Below are 12,825 nucleotides of genomic sequence, written 5' to 3'. Positions count from 1 at the left end.
CTGATTTTTGTGCCAGGCATGGCTCGGAACGAGCCGTCTGGTGGGCCTGGATCTCGAAGACACGTGTCCAGAGTTGACACGTGTTCCTGTGGTGTCATTAGGTGGGCCACATGTGTCCGTGGAATGCGGTCCTTGGTCGATCCTTCCCCTGACGGCCACATGATGACGGGTACAGATCCTGCGCGGAGAGGGTGGATTTTGGAGGAAACGAATTGGCTACTCCCCTGCCACCAGCCCCGTGGCTGGTGGACGGTGCTCCGTGGGCCCGCCATGATGTATGTATTTCATCCATTTCATTTATCCATTTTTACATATCATTTAAGGGATTTATTTCAAAATGAGAAGGGTATAAATCTCCGGTTGACCACACCACGTGAAAACAATATTGATCGGATATCCACCGTTTAAATCCTCCTGAGGCCTACTGTACTGTTTATTTGACATTCAATCTGTTGATTAGGTCATAAAGACCCAGGTGGAGGGAAAAAACAAAGATCAGCTTAATCCAAAACTTTTATTATTATTGGTCGACGGTCATTCAACACTTCTTTCCGTAACGTGGTCGACTTAAGATTTGGTTATATCTCATTTTTTGTCTCATATAACCCTACTCGCTCCGCGGATCCCGGGAGGAGTTTGTTTTGCCTCTGTTGAGACTGAGAGTCGAGCGTGCGTCGCCAGTTATTGGGGCCCACGTGCTGAGATGATCTCATGATTTGAACCGTCCACATTCTCGTTACTTATAGTAAATAGGCCATCATCCCATAATCACACCTCAATAATGACGCTAACCTTTGATATTCAGAGTTGAATGCGATCCATTGAATTTCCTTTTCATTGTTCTAGATCCATTTAATTTCCTTTTCATTTGAACCGTCCATAGACAGTGATGGTCATAATCAACAATTCAAGTAAATTCGACTAATGTTTCATATTAGGGGTTACACTAGCATAGATTCCACAGTATGGACGGTTCTGATCATTCTATTATTCCCCATGTGGGCCCCAGTGGCTATCGACACACGCTGCATCCCAAAATGTGACAGAGGAATAGCAAACTCTACGAGGAGAAGATACGTTAGAGCCGGAGGAACGGGAATATGGTAGAGCCATGTCACTGTAGCACACATGAAAAGATAATATATTAATCAGGTCCGTCCATTTAGTACATGCTACTGTGAATTGAAATTGGTAGAAAAAACACAAAAACAGAATGATCCTTTCCGTCCAATGGGTGGACTTCAATGAAACTGTAGAAAATAAAAGAAATTAACGGTTAATGATTCAGAGGTGAAATAGAACAAAAGTAAATAACAGAGCATTCTAATAAGTTTCTTTGAAGGAAATCCATTATAGATTCCACTAGTGGATGGTTTTGATTGATACATTATTTCTTCTTCATTTACTGTAGAGAGATAGATCTACAATATTCTGGTTCCCCTGCGTCTACCGTATCATCTGCCCATTTTTTGAACTCAAGAAGACAGACGAAGCCCCACGCGGTCGATACAAACAAAGCTTGCCTCGGCTAAACTCCTGTGTTAGTTGTACACCAGTCAGAAAATAGCGGTGACTCATCCTTCTCACACGTGGCACTGACATACAGCTATCCAGACCTCCAAAATCAGGGTCCCATTGTGGATGGAGTATGTGAACAGGATCACACTGATCAAGCAATCCTATTCATTCAATTAATGCAATCAAATGGATGGTTAAAAATAAAATAAGTGAACGGAACTAATTAGAAGAAGAAAATAGGATTGTTAATCACGTTTTTTCTCCATCTACAGTTGGCTCAGTAATTTGGACGGTCTTGATTTCCGAACAACTAAGTCCCGTGTACGTTACAGGAGTCACCACCGTTTTTAAGTGGTGCAAAACTAACAGTGGAGTAATTCAATCCATCGATCATCCTCTTTTCTTTGTCCAATTCAAACGGCGATTTCTCCAATTGAGCGAAGCAGCAGCAGTAGCCAGGCTTCTTTGTTTTTTAAAAGCTCAGCTCCGTCATTTGCAATTCCTCTCTCTCTCTCTCTCTCTCTCTCTCTCTCTCTCTCTCTTTCTGTGTGTGTGCAGATCTTCTCTGTAAATGGCGCAGGTAGTAGCTACCAGATCCGTTAACGGCTCCGTTTTCTGTCCTAGTTCTGAATCTGGAAACTGCAAGAGCCTGGTCGACAAGCTCAGGCCATCGAGATTTCCGTCCAAGGTCTTTGGCATAAAGCAACAGAAGAATAACGGCCGTCTGTTCCGCAGCAGCTTCCTGGTCGCGGCAGCAAAGAGATCAGCAGAGCCTGAAATTCTTCCCGTGTCTCCCAAAGATGTCCCGAAGGTCATATGACTTCCTCATTTTCTCAAAAATTCGAAGATTTTCGCTACTCTTTTTACCCTGGAAGTTGAATGATTATGTGTAATTTTGATATTTTGTTTTCTTTTACTGTCTTTCGGCTGTTAATAGCGATTCTAGAGTTTGTCTTTCATCTTCTGCTGGATTTCCCCCCCTTTTTTTTTCAAGCTGGTTGTAGTTGTAATTTTGTATTTAACTGGTCTTTGAAGGGCAGTGATAGTACAATGTTTCTCTGCGGCCAAATAGGAATGTCATGAGCTCACTAGATTTCTCTATCTCTATAGTAGTATTTAGAATCAATGATGATTTGCGAATCTGTGTGGTTGATCTGCCTAAACATGAGTGCTTCGCACATGCTGAAGTGGCACACATGTGCGACGTCTGGTACATTCATTGGTGAATCCCTTGGTGTAGCACATAAACCAGGCTGGCCCACTTGTATCGTGGGCAAAGTATTAGAAGAAAGAACCGCCACCAGTTGACATCCAACTTGTATGTGACCCTCACCTGACGAACAGCCAAGGCCTACAAATGTGTGCCACGTTCGGATGTGTGCAGTGCTTCTGGCATGTGCACATGAGTCACTCCAAATAGCAGTCTCTAACAATGGGAAAGCAATTTGCACATTCTCAATGGCCCTGCCATGTCACTAGTTCACAAGTTCAAGACCGAGTCAGCTGTAGCAGTGGCAATGCCATGGTTTAGTGGAGTGTTGATCAAAGATTCACTCTACTCTCATTACTTGCAACTATCCCAAAAACATAATCTCTTCCATTTATATCTCTTACGATATAATGCAAGTAGGTCTTGGACATTTTTGCCGCCACAATTAGTTTTCCTGGATGGAAAACCTCGACTATTTTAAGTGCATGGTATGGCATTTGAAGTAAAGATGAAGGGTATTGAAGGAGCTTAAAACTGTGTCTGGTGTCCGTCAGACAGCTTGGATTTCACCCACAAAAACCCAGAGGCGCTGCCGACTTTTTCTCTCCCCAAACTCTAGCGCGAATTTTCCCTCCGTCTATACCAAATTCCTCTCTTCCTTCCTCTCTCTCCACATGCATTGCACGTCCCACATCCCTAGTTATTAGCAAGCTTGACTATATTGATTGCCGTCCTTCATTATGGTGCCTTATTTTTTTTCCCAGTAATCTATATCAGCTGCACGGTTGTTATTTTGATAATTTGTTTATGGGGATACTCCTCCATTTAAAGAGGCATATCCCCACATTCTTTATGCTTTTATCTCTCTCCCTCTCTTAATTTTATTTGCTAATCTGGTGGCTCTTGCTGATCAGGGAGATGAGGATTTTCTGAGAGGCATGCAGCAGCTCGGGGAAATGTCAGTAGGCATGTGGTCGAAGCCAAGCGTTAGGCGTAAGACAAAGATTGTGTGTACAATAGGTCCTTCTACTAACACTCGAGAAATGATATGGAAGCTAGCTGAGGCCGGGATGAATGTTGCCCGAATGAATATGTCTCATGGAGACCATGCGTCTCATCAGAAAGTCATCGACCTAGTCAAAGAATACAATTCTCAATCAAAGGACAATGTGATTGCGATTATGCTAGACACTAAGGCAGGTTCTATCTTTTCATTGTTTCTTTTTGCAGCATTTGTGTTGCAGAAAAATCTTTAGTTTAAGATCAGTAATTATCAACTTTGGGCACTTCCATTTTATGCTACCAGAATTATGGTCCCCATATTATGCATTTATCTCAATGATAAGAGAATCTTGTCTGTTGTTATACGATTAGTTGGCACTAAGATTGGGAGAGTGCTTTTAAAATCTATCATTGGTCATCCCCCTTCAGCCCATTAGCAGAAAAAATCAAACAGTGTATTAGAGTGAATGGTGGTTTTGGTTACTGCATTGTATTGGCCTATTTGATGGCGTGATCCTTTGAATGGTTGTTTGTTGGTATGTGGACCGCGTGCTTTCTTTTGGAGTAAAGATCCAAGATGGCAATTTAGTGGCATGCGCGTGGACATTTTACAAAGGCTGTGGGCTGCTGCTCATGTAATTCTTATGCCGTCTAACTGTTCTCTCATGTGTAATTCTCTGTATTTTATATTGCAGGGTCCAGAAGTTAGGAGTGGTGACTTGCCACAGCCAATCACATTGACAACTGGCCAAGAATTCACTTTCACAATTAGAAGAGGAGTTGGCACAGAAAATTGTGTGAGTGTGAATTATGATGATTTTGTCAATGACGTAGAAGTTGGCGACATGATTCTCGTTGATGGTACGTGGAAATGCCCTCTCTTACATTTTGGTTTTTCTTAAATAGGATGCAGCAGAGAAACCATGGATCTTGCATGCCTCTAGTGTGTTTGACAAATTTCTAGTAATAGATATCACATTATCTTCAAATCAATGGAATATGCATCTCCTGCTCATTAGATGAGCTGGTGGAGACTGTAGTGTGTGTGAGTTATCGTATTGTTACCTTTCAAAAAAAGAAAAGGCGATTTTGCTGATCTTCTTGATTTTGACAATGTTATAAATTAATATCAGTAATACAAGCTATTGAATGTACGGCTCAAAAGATGAGGCAGGCATTGAAAATTCTTTCATTGCAAGTTTTAACCATTCTTAGTAGAACTAGTTAGATAAACAGGTGAGCGACGTTTCACAAGCACTCTGCAGAGGTGAAGCTGATACTCCAACATAAAATATAATTTTCCAATTATTCTTCTTGAAGTTGTCTGGATTTTCAGCTTTCCTTTTGCTAGGTAGTTGCAGAATTGGACATTCTATCCCTAATGATTATATATAAAGCACCTTAAGCTGATAGTGATTACCTATAAGTAGAGGTTAGTGCATTATTTCCATGTCATTTGAGTCTACAAGCCTAACATCTATTAGTTGTGGTTATGAAGCATTAACGATGAAAGTTTTGGCTGCTATGATTATCTGGCATAACTGACATTTAATTTGTTTCCTTAGGAGGAATGATGTCATTAATGGTGAAATCCAAGACAGAAGAGTCGGTGAAATGTGAAGTAGTTGATGGAGGGGAGCTGAAATCTAGACGGCATCTGAATGTTCGAGGAAAAAGTGCTACACTGCCATCCATCACCGGTGAGATGATGAGTCTGTCAAATCATATATTCTTAATGTCCAGAGAATCAGCTTTCACTATTCCCCCTAACAGAAGGTCTTAACAGATGATAAGCATCATCACTTTTCAAATGCAGATAAACCATTTTTTTATTTGCTGCAGAGAAAGATTGGGATGACATTAAATTTGGGGTTGAAAATAAAGTAGATTTTTATGCTGTTTCCTTCGTCAAAGATGCAAAGGTGGTTCATGAATTGAAGGATTATCTTCGAAGTAAGTATTCAATATACTTCTCAATTAGATTTATGTTTAAATGTAATTCTGGTTGTGAAGTTTTCTTTCAGTGCCAATTAAAGTTCCTTTCCTAATCCTTTCGCAGGTTGTGGTGCTGATATACATGTGACAGTCAAAATTGAAAGTGCGGACTCTATACCAAATCTGCATTCTATCATTTCTGCATCAGATGGGGTAATTACATCGATCTCTGTATTGCAATCCTCAACTTGATTTTAAATCTAACAAAGAGATTACAGGAACATTGCTAATCATTCTTGTTGAATAGATTGCATTATAATTAGTGCTTTCATCTAGAACATCTATTAGAACTAAAATCTTTTGGTTCATTAACAGTCTGACCTCTTCCTCTGTGACAACTGACAATGAACATGTTTTGGTTCGGCAATGGAGCAAACTTCCATATTGCCCAGACCTTTTATCTATTATGCTTCTCAACTATTAATGTTGCATAAAACAAGTCTTGTGACCATGCATTGTGCTTTCTGATTTGAAAGAGTTAAACTGCAGCTCATTTCTGGGATGAGACGCAAGTCTTAGTTTTTTTAAAAAAAAATATTTTGTCGGTTCTCTAATCGAAATATTCTTTTTTCCTTAGTAGAACTTGTAACCCATAAAAAATTGTCCCCTATCTGATTTTGGCCACTCTTATTTGATCCCACTCCTGTTTGTCCCCTTCCTCCATGGCTAGATGATCTAGACATAAAATATTGGTTATATATTGAGCAAAGGCAAACTTCTTTGGAGATTGTCTCTTTGAGCTGTGTGAATGTTGTTATGGAAATAACGAAACAACAGGGGTTTTATGATTAAGTTGGAAAGTGTGAGTCAGGGGGCAGGAGTGGGTGGTATGATGTGCAAGGAATTTGTGAGGGGTCTCCCATGATGCTCTTAGAAGAGGGTGGCTGGAGGTCACTGAGGATGCGAGAAGGCCTATTGCAATTCACTTTGTGTGGGATCATCGTCCTAGTGGCATATGGAAACACTGGTTCAATGTGCTAAAGGTGAGGGGCTCTGCAGGTTGGAATGATGGAATTATTCAGATGCATGAGGCGCCCACAATTGTAAGAAAAGGCTCGATCACCTATGGTCTAACTGAGGTTATGCCCCTGAGTGGAATTGTGAAACATGATTCATGTATCCGGCTGCAATTAATTCAGATAAGGCTTAGATTATGATGATGCAACGTCCACAAATTATTTAGGGCAACGTCCACAATCATTCTCACAGGGAAGACAATGATGCAGCTGATAGATTGGCGAGGCTTGGGACTAATCTCCAGTCACTATTTATTGGGAATCAATCCCTCTGTTGTTACTCTTATCTCTCTCTCTCTTAATAAAAGTCCTTATCTTACCATTTAAAAGAAAAGTGCAAAAACAGTTTTCGTCGATTTAGGCTACATCTCATCACTCTTTGGGTGCTGAAAGTTCAAACAGTGGCATATAGGATATATTTTTCTTCTGGAGCTATTCTTGCATCGTTGTAATTTTTTTAATCCAATGAAATTTCTCCTTCTTGATAAAAAAAAAAAAGGGGTAGAAATTTACAAGTAGTATGTATTTGTGTCTGACTGAAGTCAGATCTGGTCCAATTTTGAATGGCTTCCATTTCTTCATATGCGAATGAACCCAGGCCTGGTATTGGTTATCTATTGAGCTAATACATTATCTAATAGTTGGTAAACTTGGGTTCCACCCACTCAACAGCTTTGGTTTTGGTGTTTTCTCTCAACTGTAACATTTACTGGTCACTTTTTCTAGCAATGTAATATTAAACCTGCCTGTTTAGTATTGTTTTTGCTTGCCTATTTTGTAGTTTTTAATTTCATCATATTCATTTGTAGGCTATGGTGGCTAGGGGTGATCTTGGGGCTGAGCTCCCTATTGAGGAGGTTCCGCTGCTTCAGGTAATTTTTTTGTGCTCTTCAAATTTTTAATAGTCCCCTTTATCTTTGATATTTTATATGGGTCATTGCCATTATTTCTTATAGATGCACCTTCCAAACCCGTGCTTTGTTTGGATGCTCAATTTTCAGATATATCCATGCAATTCACGTTCTATAAGTATCAAAAGAGTTTTCTTAGGATGAGACAACAACTATGTCAACAGTTTGAGCACAGCCAGGGCATATTGGAAAGAACGTCCCTCCATATGGCCGACATCTTACGGTTGCATGTGTTATTAGTCCACCATCCCCCATCTGATCTGCCATATTTTCCTTTTATCAAATCATTCCATAAGGCCCTATCTTGATTTTCCATGCCAGAGAAAGTCTCTTCTGAGTTTGTCCAGTATCTTCACAATATAGGACGGACATTTAAACAACGACATCTGATAGATCGGGAGATTGGACAATGCCGAGTTTATAAGGGTTTCCCAATGCATAAAGGAAGGCCGATGAAAGTGGTGGGGAGGGAGTCAGAAACACAACAGAAGAAATCAGCGTAATCTTTTAGTTCAATCTCCTCCATGTTTCCCGATGCATCAGCAGAATTTGATTTTTCTTGTGGTCAGAATTGTTGGACCTTCTGCACCTTTTAGGTTGACATCAAACAAGGGTGACTTCTCCAAAAAGAAGAAGAAGAAGAAGACATTGAGCAAGGGTGAAACCAAATGAGGATCAAGAAAAGAATCTAATTATGCAAGAAAAGACATTGTTATGAGAATGATGAATTCTTCCCTGCAGCTTTCTTGTTTGATGTTTGACTGCATCTTCCTCATTACTGTTTTCCCGAATTTATTCAACCAAAATTTATGTTAACTAAGCATCATTTAATTGGCATTGATAAGCACGGAAACATGTTTTAGTGAGCATAAAACATGTTGACCTGTATTCAGCAGTTAGTGGGCGTACTTTACTTCCATGAACCCACACATTCCTTGTCTTCCACACCGCATGTTGATAACTAACAAAATCATTTGCATGTAGAGAAACTATAGCTCGAGAAATTATTGGGCTCATTCGTGTGTGTGGTGTGTAATATTTTACGTTTTCTAGGCCCATTTTACCAAAGTTTTGCCATGCTCCATCGGATTTAGTTTTTCATAGAAAAGAGGATAACGAGATAACATCATTTTCTAGGCAATGTTTCTTGGCTTGTCCTGGTTCTTTTCAGTTTATTTGTTTCTCAGAGACATCGTGACTTTTTATTCAAGTTCACATATATCACAATTTTGACAGAAACTAGAATTCTTCTCCATGCAGGAAGAGATCATTAGGATGTGCCGGAGCATGGGAAAAGCTGTTATTGTAGCGACAAATATGTTGGAAAGCATGATTGTTCATCCTACGCCAACCCGTGCAGAGGTCTCAGACATTGCCATTGCAGTTCGTGAGGGTGCTGATGCAGTCATGCTCTCCGGAGAAACTGCTCACGGGAAGTATGTATTCTCTTTATTTTTGCAATGCTTACACCTTTATCCATATAACATAAAAACATATTCACGAAAATTTAGAACTCGTAGAAAATGGAATTTATTTAACCAAAAAAATTTGAGCGCACAGTTTCGACTATTATTTACATCTACAAAGCAAAGGCATGTGATATTGTCACATATGGTCCATTGGTCCTGCACCATGAATTTGTATGTATGATGTATCATAATAGAATGCCCAGATTTAAGTCTTCAGTAACTGCTGCACTGCCTTCTCTGTTTCTAAAAGAGCATCCAAGTTATTATATACAATCATATAGAAGACTCTTTCAACTCAGATGAGTCTGATCCAGTTAAGCACCAGAAGTCAACATTGAAAATATGCTGGACTTAGTTGAGCCTTCACTCTACTCAGGACCTAACAAGTCAGACCAAGTGGCCAATCTTTAATCCATGTATACAATTGAACTTTTACCTATACTTAATTTTGTGGCTAGATTTGTAAAGGTAATGGCTCGCTCTGAATATTACAAATATTATATTGTAACATACAACCTGGTTTCTTTTGATGGTACGGTATGAGCCATTTGATATGGCACCTCTAGAAGAATGTTCTCTCAAATATTTGTTTGATGTGTATGGCCAAATTCGGAGTCTGTAGATCATCTCTTCCTTCATTACCCGACAGCTAGTTTTTTTGTGGAATAGCGTCCTGTCCAAGTTCAAGGTCAGTTGGGCCTCCCCTAGTTCTATCGAGTTATTCTTTATGTCCTGGCACAGGTGGAGATTAGAAAGGAGTTGAAAGATATGTGGCGCTTTTGTCTTTTGGCAGGTCTCTGGGCGTTTCAGGAAGGAATGGGAGATGCTTTAGTAATTTGAGTCACTCCGGAGTTGGTTATTTTGAGAGCAAGGGGCCTGGTTATTGAATGTGCCTCTTGCTTGCTCCACGCTCTTTGTATAGTTCTGTGCCCTCTCGGTGTTTGTTAATTTTAAATAAATAAATAAAAATCGTCTTTCAAAAAGAAAAAGGAAAAAAAAAAAGAATTAGAAATTGGGGTCAGACCCCAATTAGTTGGGATAAGGCTTAGATGATGATGCTGAGTAATTGGTCAAGGACCATATTGTAATAAACAACCACATGGTGAAACAAAGGATCTTGAAACAAACCCGGGAAATCAGGCAAGTAAATCCAATTCGAAGTTTCTTTAATACAGCATATAAAACTGGAAATGGCACTTCAGAAATCTTTTGGTTACACCCAAGGATAAACAATCACATATGTTCATTTCTGATGAAAATGTTTGCTTTTGCATTTAACTGTGGATGTGTTGTTGCTTCTGCCATTATACTTCCCATCGGTTTATTGTACTCCTATTGAGTCATCAATTGAAAGGAGTGATCACTAATCAAGGTTCTATGCAGGTTCCCACTGAAAGCTGTGAAGGTTATGCATACAGTTGCATTGAGGACTGAAGCGACAATGGTGGGAGGAGAGAAACCTGCTAATCTTGGACAGGTTTTCAAGGTTATTCATCATAATATTCTTCTCCTTGAATTGACTTTAATATACCTCTTTTAGTTTCTCTTCTCTGCTGACCATGAACCTTGAGTGCTTACTGGGAGATTTCTGTGTATTGTAGAATCACATGAGCGAGATGTTCGCATATCATGCAACCATGATGTCGAACACCCTTGGCACATCAATTGTAGTCTTCACCAGAACTGGGTTCATGGCTATCCTACTGAGCCACTATCGTCCATCTGGCACTATATTTGCTTTTACAGATGAGTGAGTCTCTTTCCTGCAGTCTTTAGACATATTTTGCTACTGCTGTTACCTCTTCTGTTAGAGTGTTTGCTTGCATGCCAAGTGCTCTTGCTGCTCTAGTGCATGCACACATCGTCATTACCTTGAAAATAACATTTCTTTGTTAACTCTAAATAATTTTTTGTTTTTATTTAATCCCACAATATTAAGAGCATACAAGGGTGGGCCTTGGGTTGGTTTGGGCCTGGATTTTGAACTGGTCAGGCTGGTCCTATTCAAAATATTAATGTTGCCCAGCCCAGGACCGTCCTGTTGCTAGCCTTATGCATACAGGCCGTGCATGATGCCTTGAACCATAACCTTGTAATGTTGAGTTGAGAACCGGCATGTACATTAGTTGTGGTATGTCGGGCAGGCTGATTAGCAACTGTTTGTTTCTGGTTTAAAGACTTTAAATTGTCAACATTTTGTCTATCCAGCTGACGAATGCAAGCACATTTCCACATCTTAGAAGCAATGTTCATAACATGGATTTCGGACTCTTTATTGGATGTTGCTTTTTTGTGCAACCTTGACTGTTGTGGGTTCAATTCCGGCTTACCTATGAAAAGTATAATGTCAACAATGACTGCCAGTTTATAGATGTTGGTTGTTTACTCAACTCAGCCAGTTCAATGTAAAATTGGAGTATGGACTCAGTACTTGTAGCCCAGCTAAACCGAGTTGACTCTGCCAAGATCCTTCATTAGGGGATTTCGAACATTGGTAACAAGTGTTCCAAATCAAGGAATCATTTTATAGAAGTAGGTCATGAACTCATGAAACCCAACCTATGATAGATGGGCTGACTGCATTTACCGTTTGATGATCATGCAGCGAAAGAGTGAGGCAGAGACTAGCATTGTACCAAGGTGTGCATCCGCTACGGATACAATTCTCAAACGATGCTGAAGAGACCTTTGCCAAGGCCTTGTCTTACTTGCAGGTAACCTTAGCATACTGCCATTTACTCATTTATATTAATCAAACATACAAAAAACAAAAGTTTTCACAGAACCTTGTTTCTCATGTTGGAGTGACTGGAAACTGGCCTCAGATGTCATGCACTGGCACAAATATCTGTAGCACGATTCATACAACTGACTTTTGAATAATGCACAACAACGTTTTTGAATTTCGGGTTGGTTTCTTTGCACCATAGATAGTATTATGGTTGGGTTGGCCCACAAATTAGTAGCTGGAAATAGATGCCTGGACAATCAACTTTTATAAGATGCGGGTCATTGTTCTATTCTATCAACATCATCATGATCATTCAAAATATTAGCTCATAAATCTAGGGTTTTGAATTGAGTGTTACTATCGACACTCCCATGACCATACATCATCATAGCCTTGGCCCATCTATTTGGTGATGGATTTTACAAAATCTGTTTCACCAAAAAATTTCTAGGGCCCTTTCTTCATTAGTTGAAAATGCAGTTATATCCCTTCTCACCACCTCAATGTTAGTCCTTTTAGGTCTTCCCTCATCCTCCTTCCAGGCCTTTCAGCCCTATCCATTTTCAGTTCTCTTAGCAGATACCTTAATACCTGCCATGACCAATACTTTTGAATGTATCTCTAAATGATGTATGCTACATCTTCTTTCAGACGCAAGGAATGGTGAAAGAAGGCGAAGAGGTTGCTCTTGTTCAGAGTGGAAGACAGCCCATCTGGCGATTCCAATCCACCCACAACATCCAGGTCAGGAAAGTGTAGTAGGTATAAAGCTCATCTGAGGCCAGACCGCCCTGGGTACTCTCCAATCCCATGGTCTATTGTTTCATCAAAACATTATTTCCACGTGATATTATTTCGGCAGGCCCATCGTTTAATGGGCCACAACTCCTTGTCAGGAGAGGTCCATTTTTTGCTTCCTATGTTTATCATTCTGAAGTAGATTATTTGAATGTAAGCTGAAGAGCTTTTCGCA

General features: G+C 39.9%; 1 protein-coding gene across 1 annotated transcript; it reads left to right on the top strand.

The window, feature by feature from the left end:
• Window positions 1–1,949: 1,949 nt before the first annotated feature.
• Window positions 1,950–12,825, top strand: LOC131245112 (plastidial pyruvate kinase 2-like). Its single transcript, XM_058244336.1, has 12 exons — window positions 1,950–2,329; window positions 3,643–3,924; window positions 4,426–4,591; window positions 5,296–5,430; window positions 5,573–5,683; window positions 5,790–5,878; window positions 7,551–7,613; window positions 8,913–9,088; window positions 10,505–10,607; window positions 10,723–10,871; window positions 11,727–11,835; window positions 12,504–12,825. Exons 1-12 carry the CDS (start codon window positions 2,090–2,092, stop codon window positions 12,609–12,611), a joined length of 1,731 nt encoding a protein of 576 aa, XP_058100319.1. The 5' UTR covers window positions 1,950–2,089; the 3' UTR covers window positions 12,612–12,825.

The sequence above is a fragment of the Magnolia sinica genome, chromosome 5 (assembly GCF_029962835.1).
Source record: "Magnolia sinica isolate HGM2019 chromosome 5, MsV1, whole genome shotgun sequence".
Lineage (NCBI taxonomy): Eukaryota > Viridiplantae > Streptophyta > Magnoliopsida > Magnoliales > Magnoliaceae > Magnolia > Magnolia sinica.
Note: the sequence above shows the minus strand (reverse complement) of the source record. Positions and strands in the feature narration are given on the sequence as shown.

Coding starts and splice junctions, on each gene's coding strand:
- LOC131245112 (XM_058244336.1), top strand. CDS start 2,090: ATGGCGCAGGTAGTAGCTACCAGATCCGTTAACGGCTCCGTTTTCTGT. Junction 9,089..10,504: donor GGAGAAACTGCTCACGGGAA/GTATGTATTCTC, acceptor GGTTCTATGCAG/GTTCCCACTGAAAGCTGTGA. Junction 10,872..11,726: donor ATATTTGCTTTTACAGATGA/GTGAGTCTCTTT, acceptor ATGATCATGCAG/CGAAAGAGTGAGGCAGAGAC.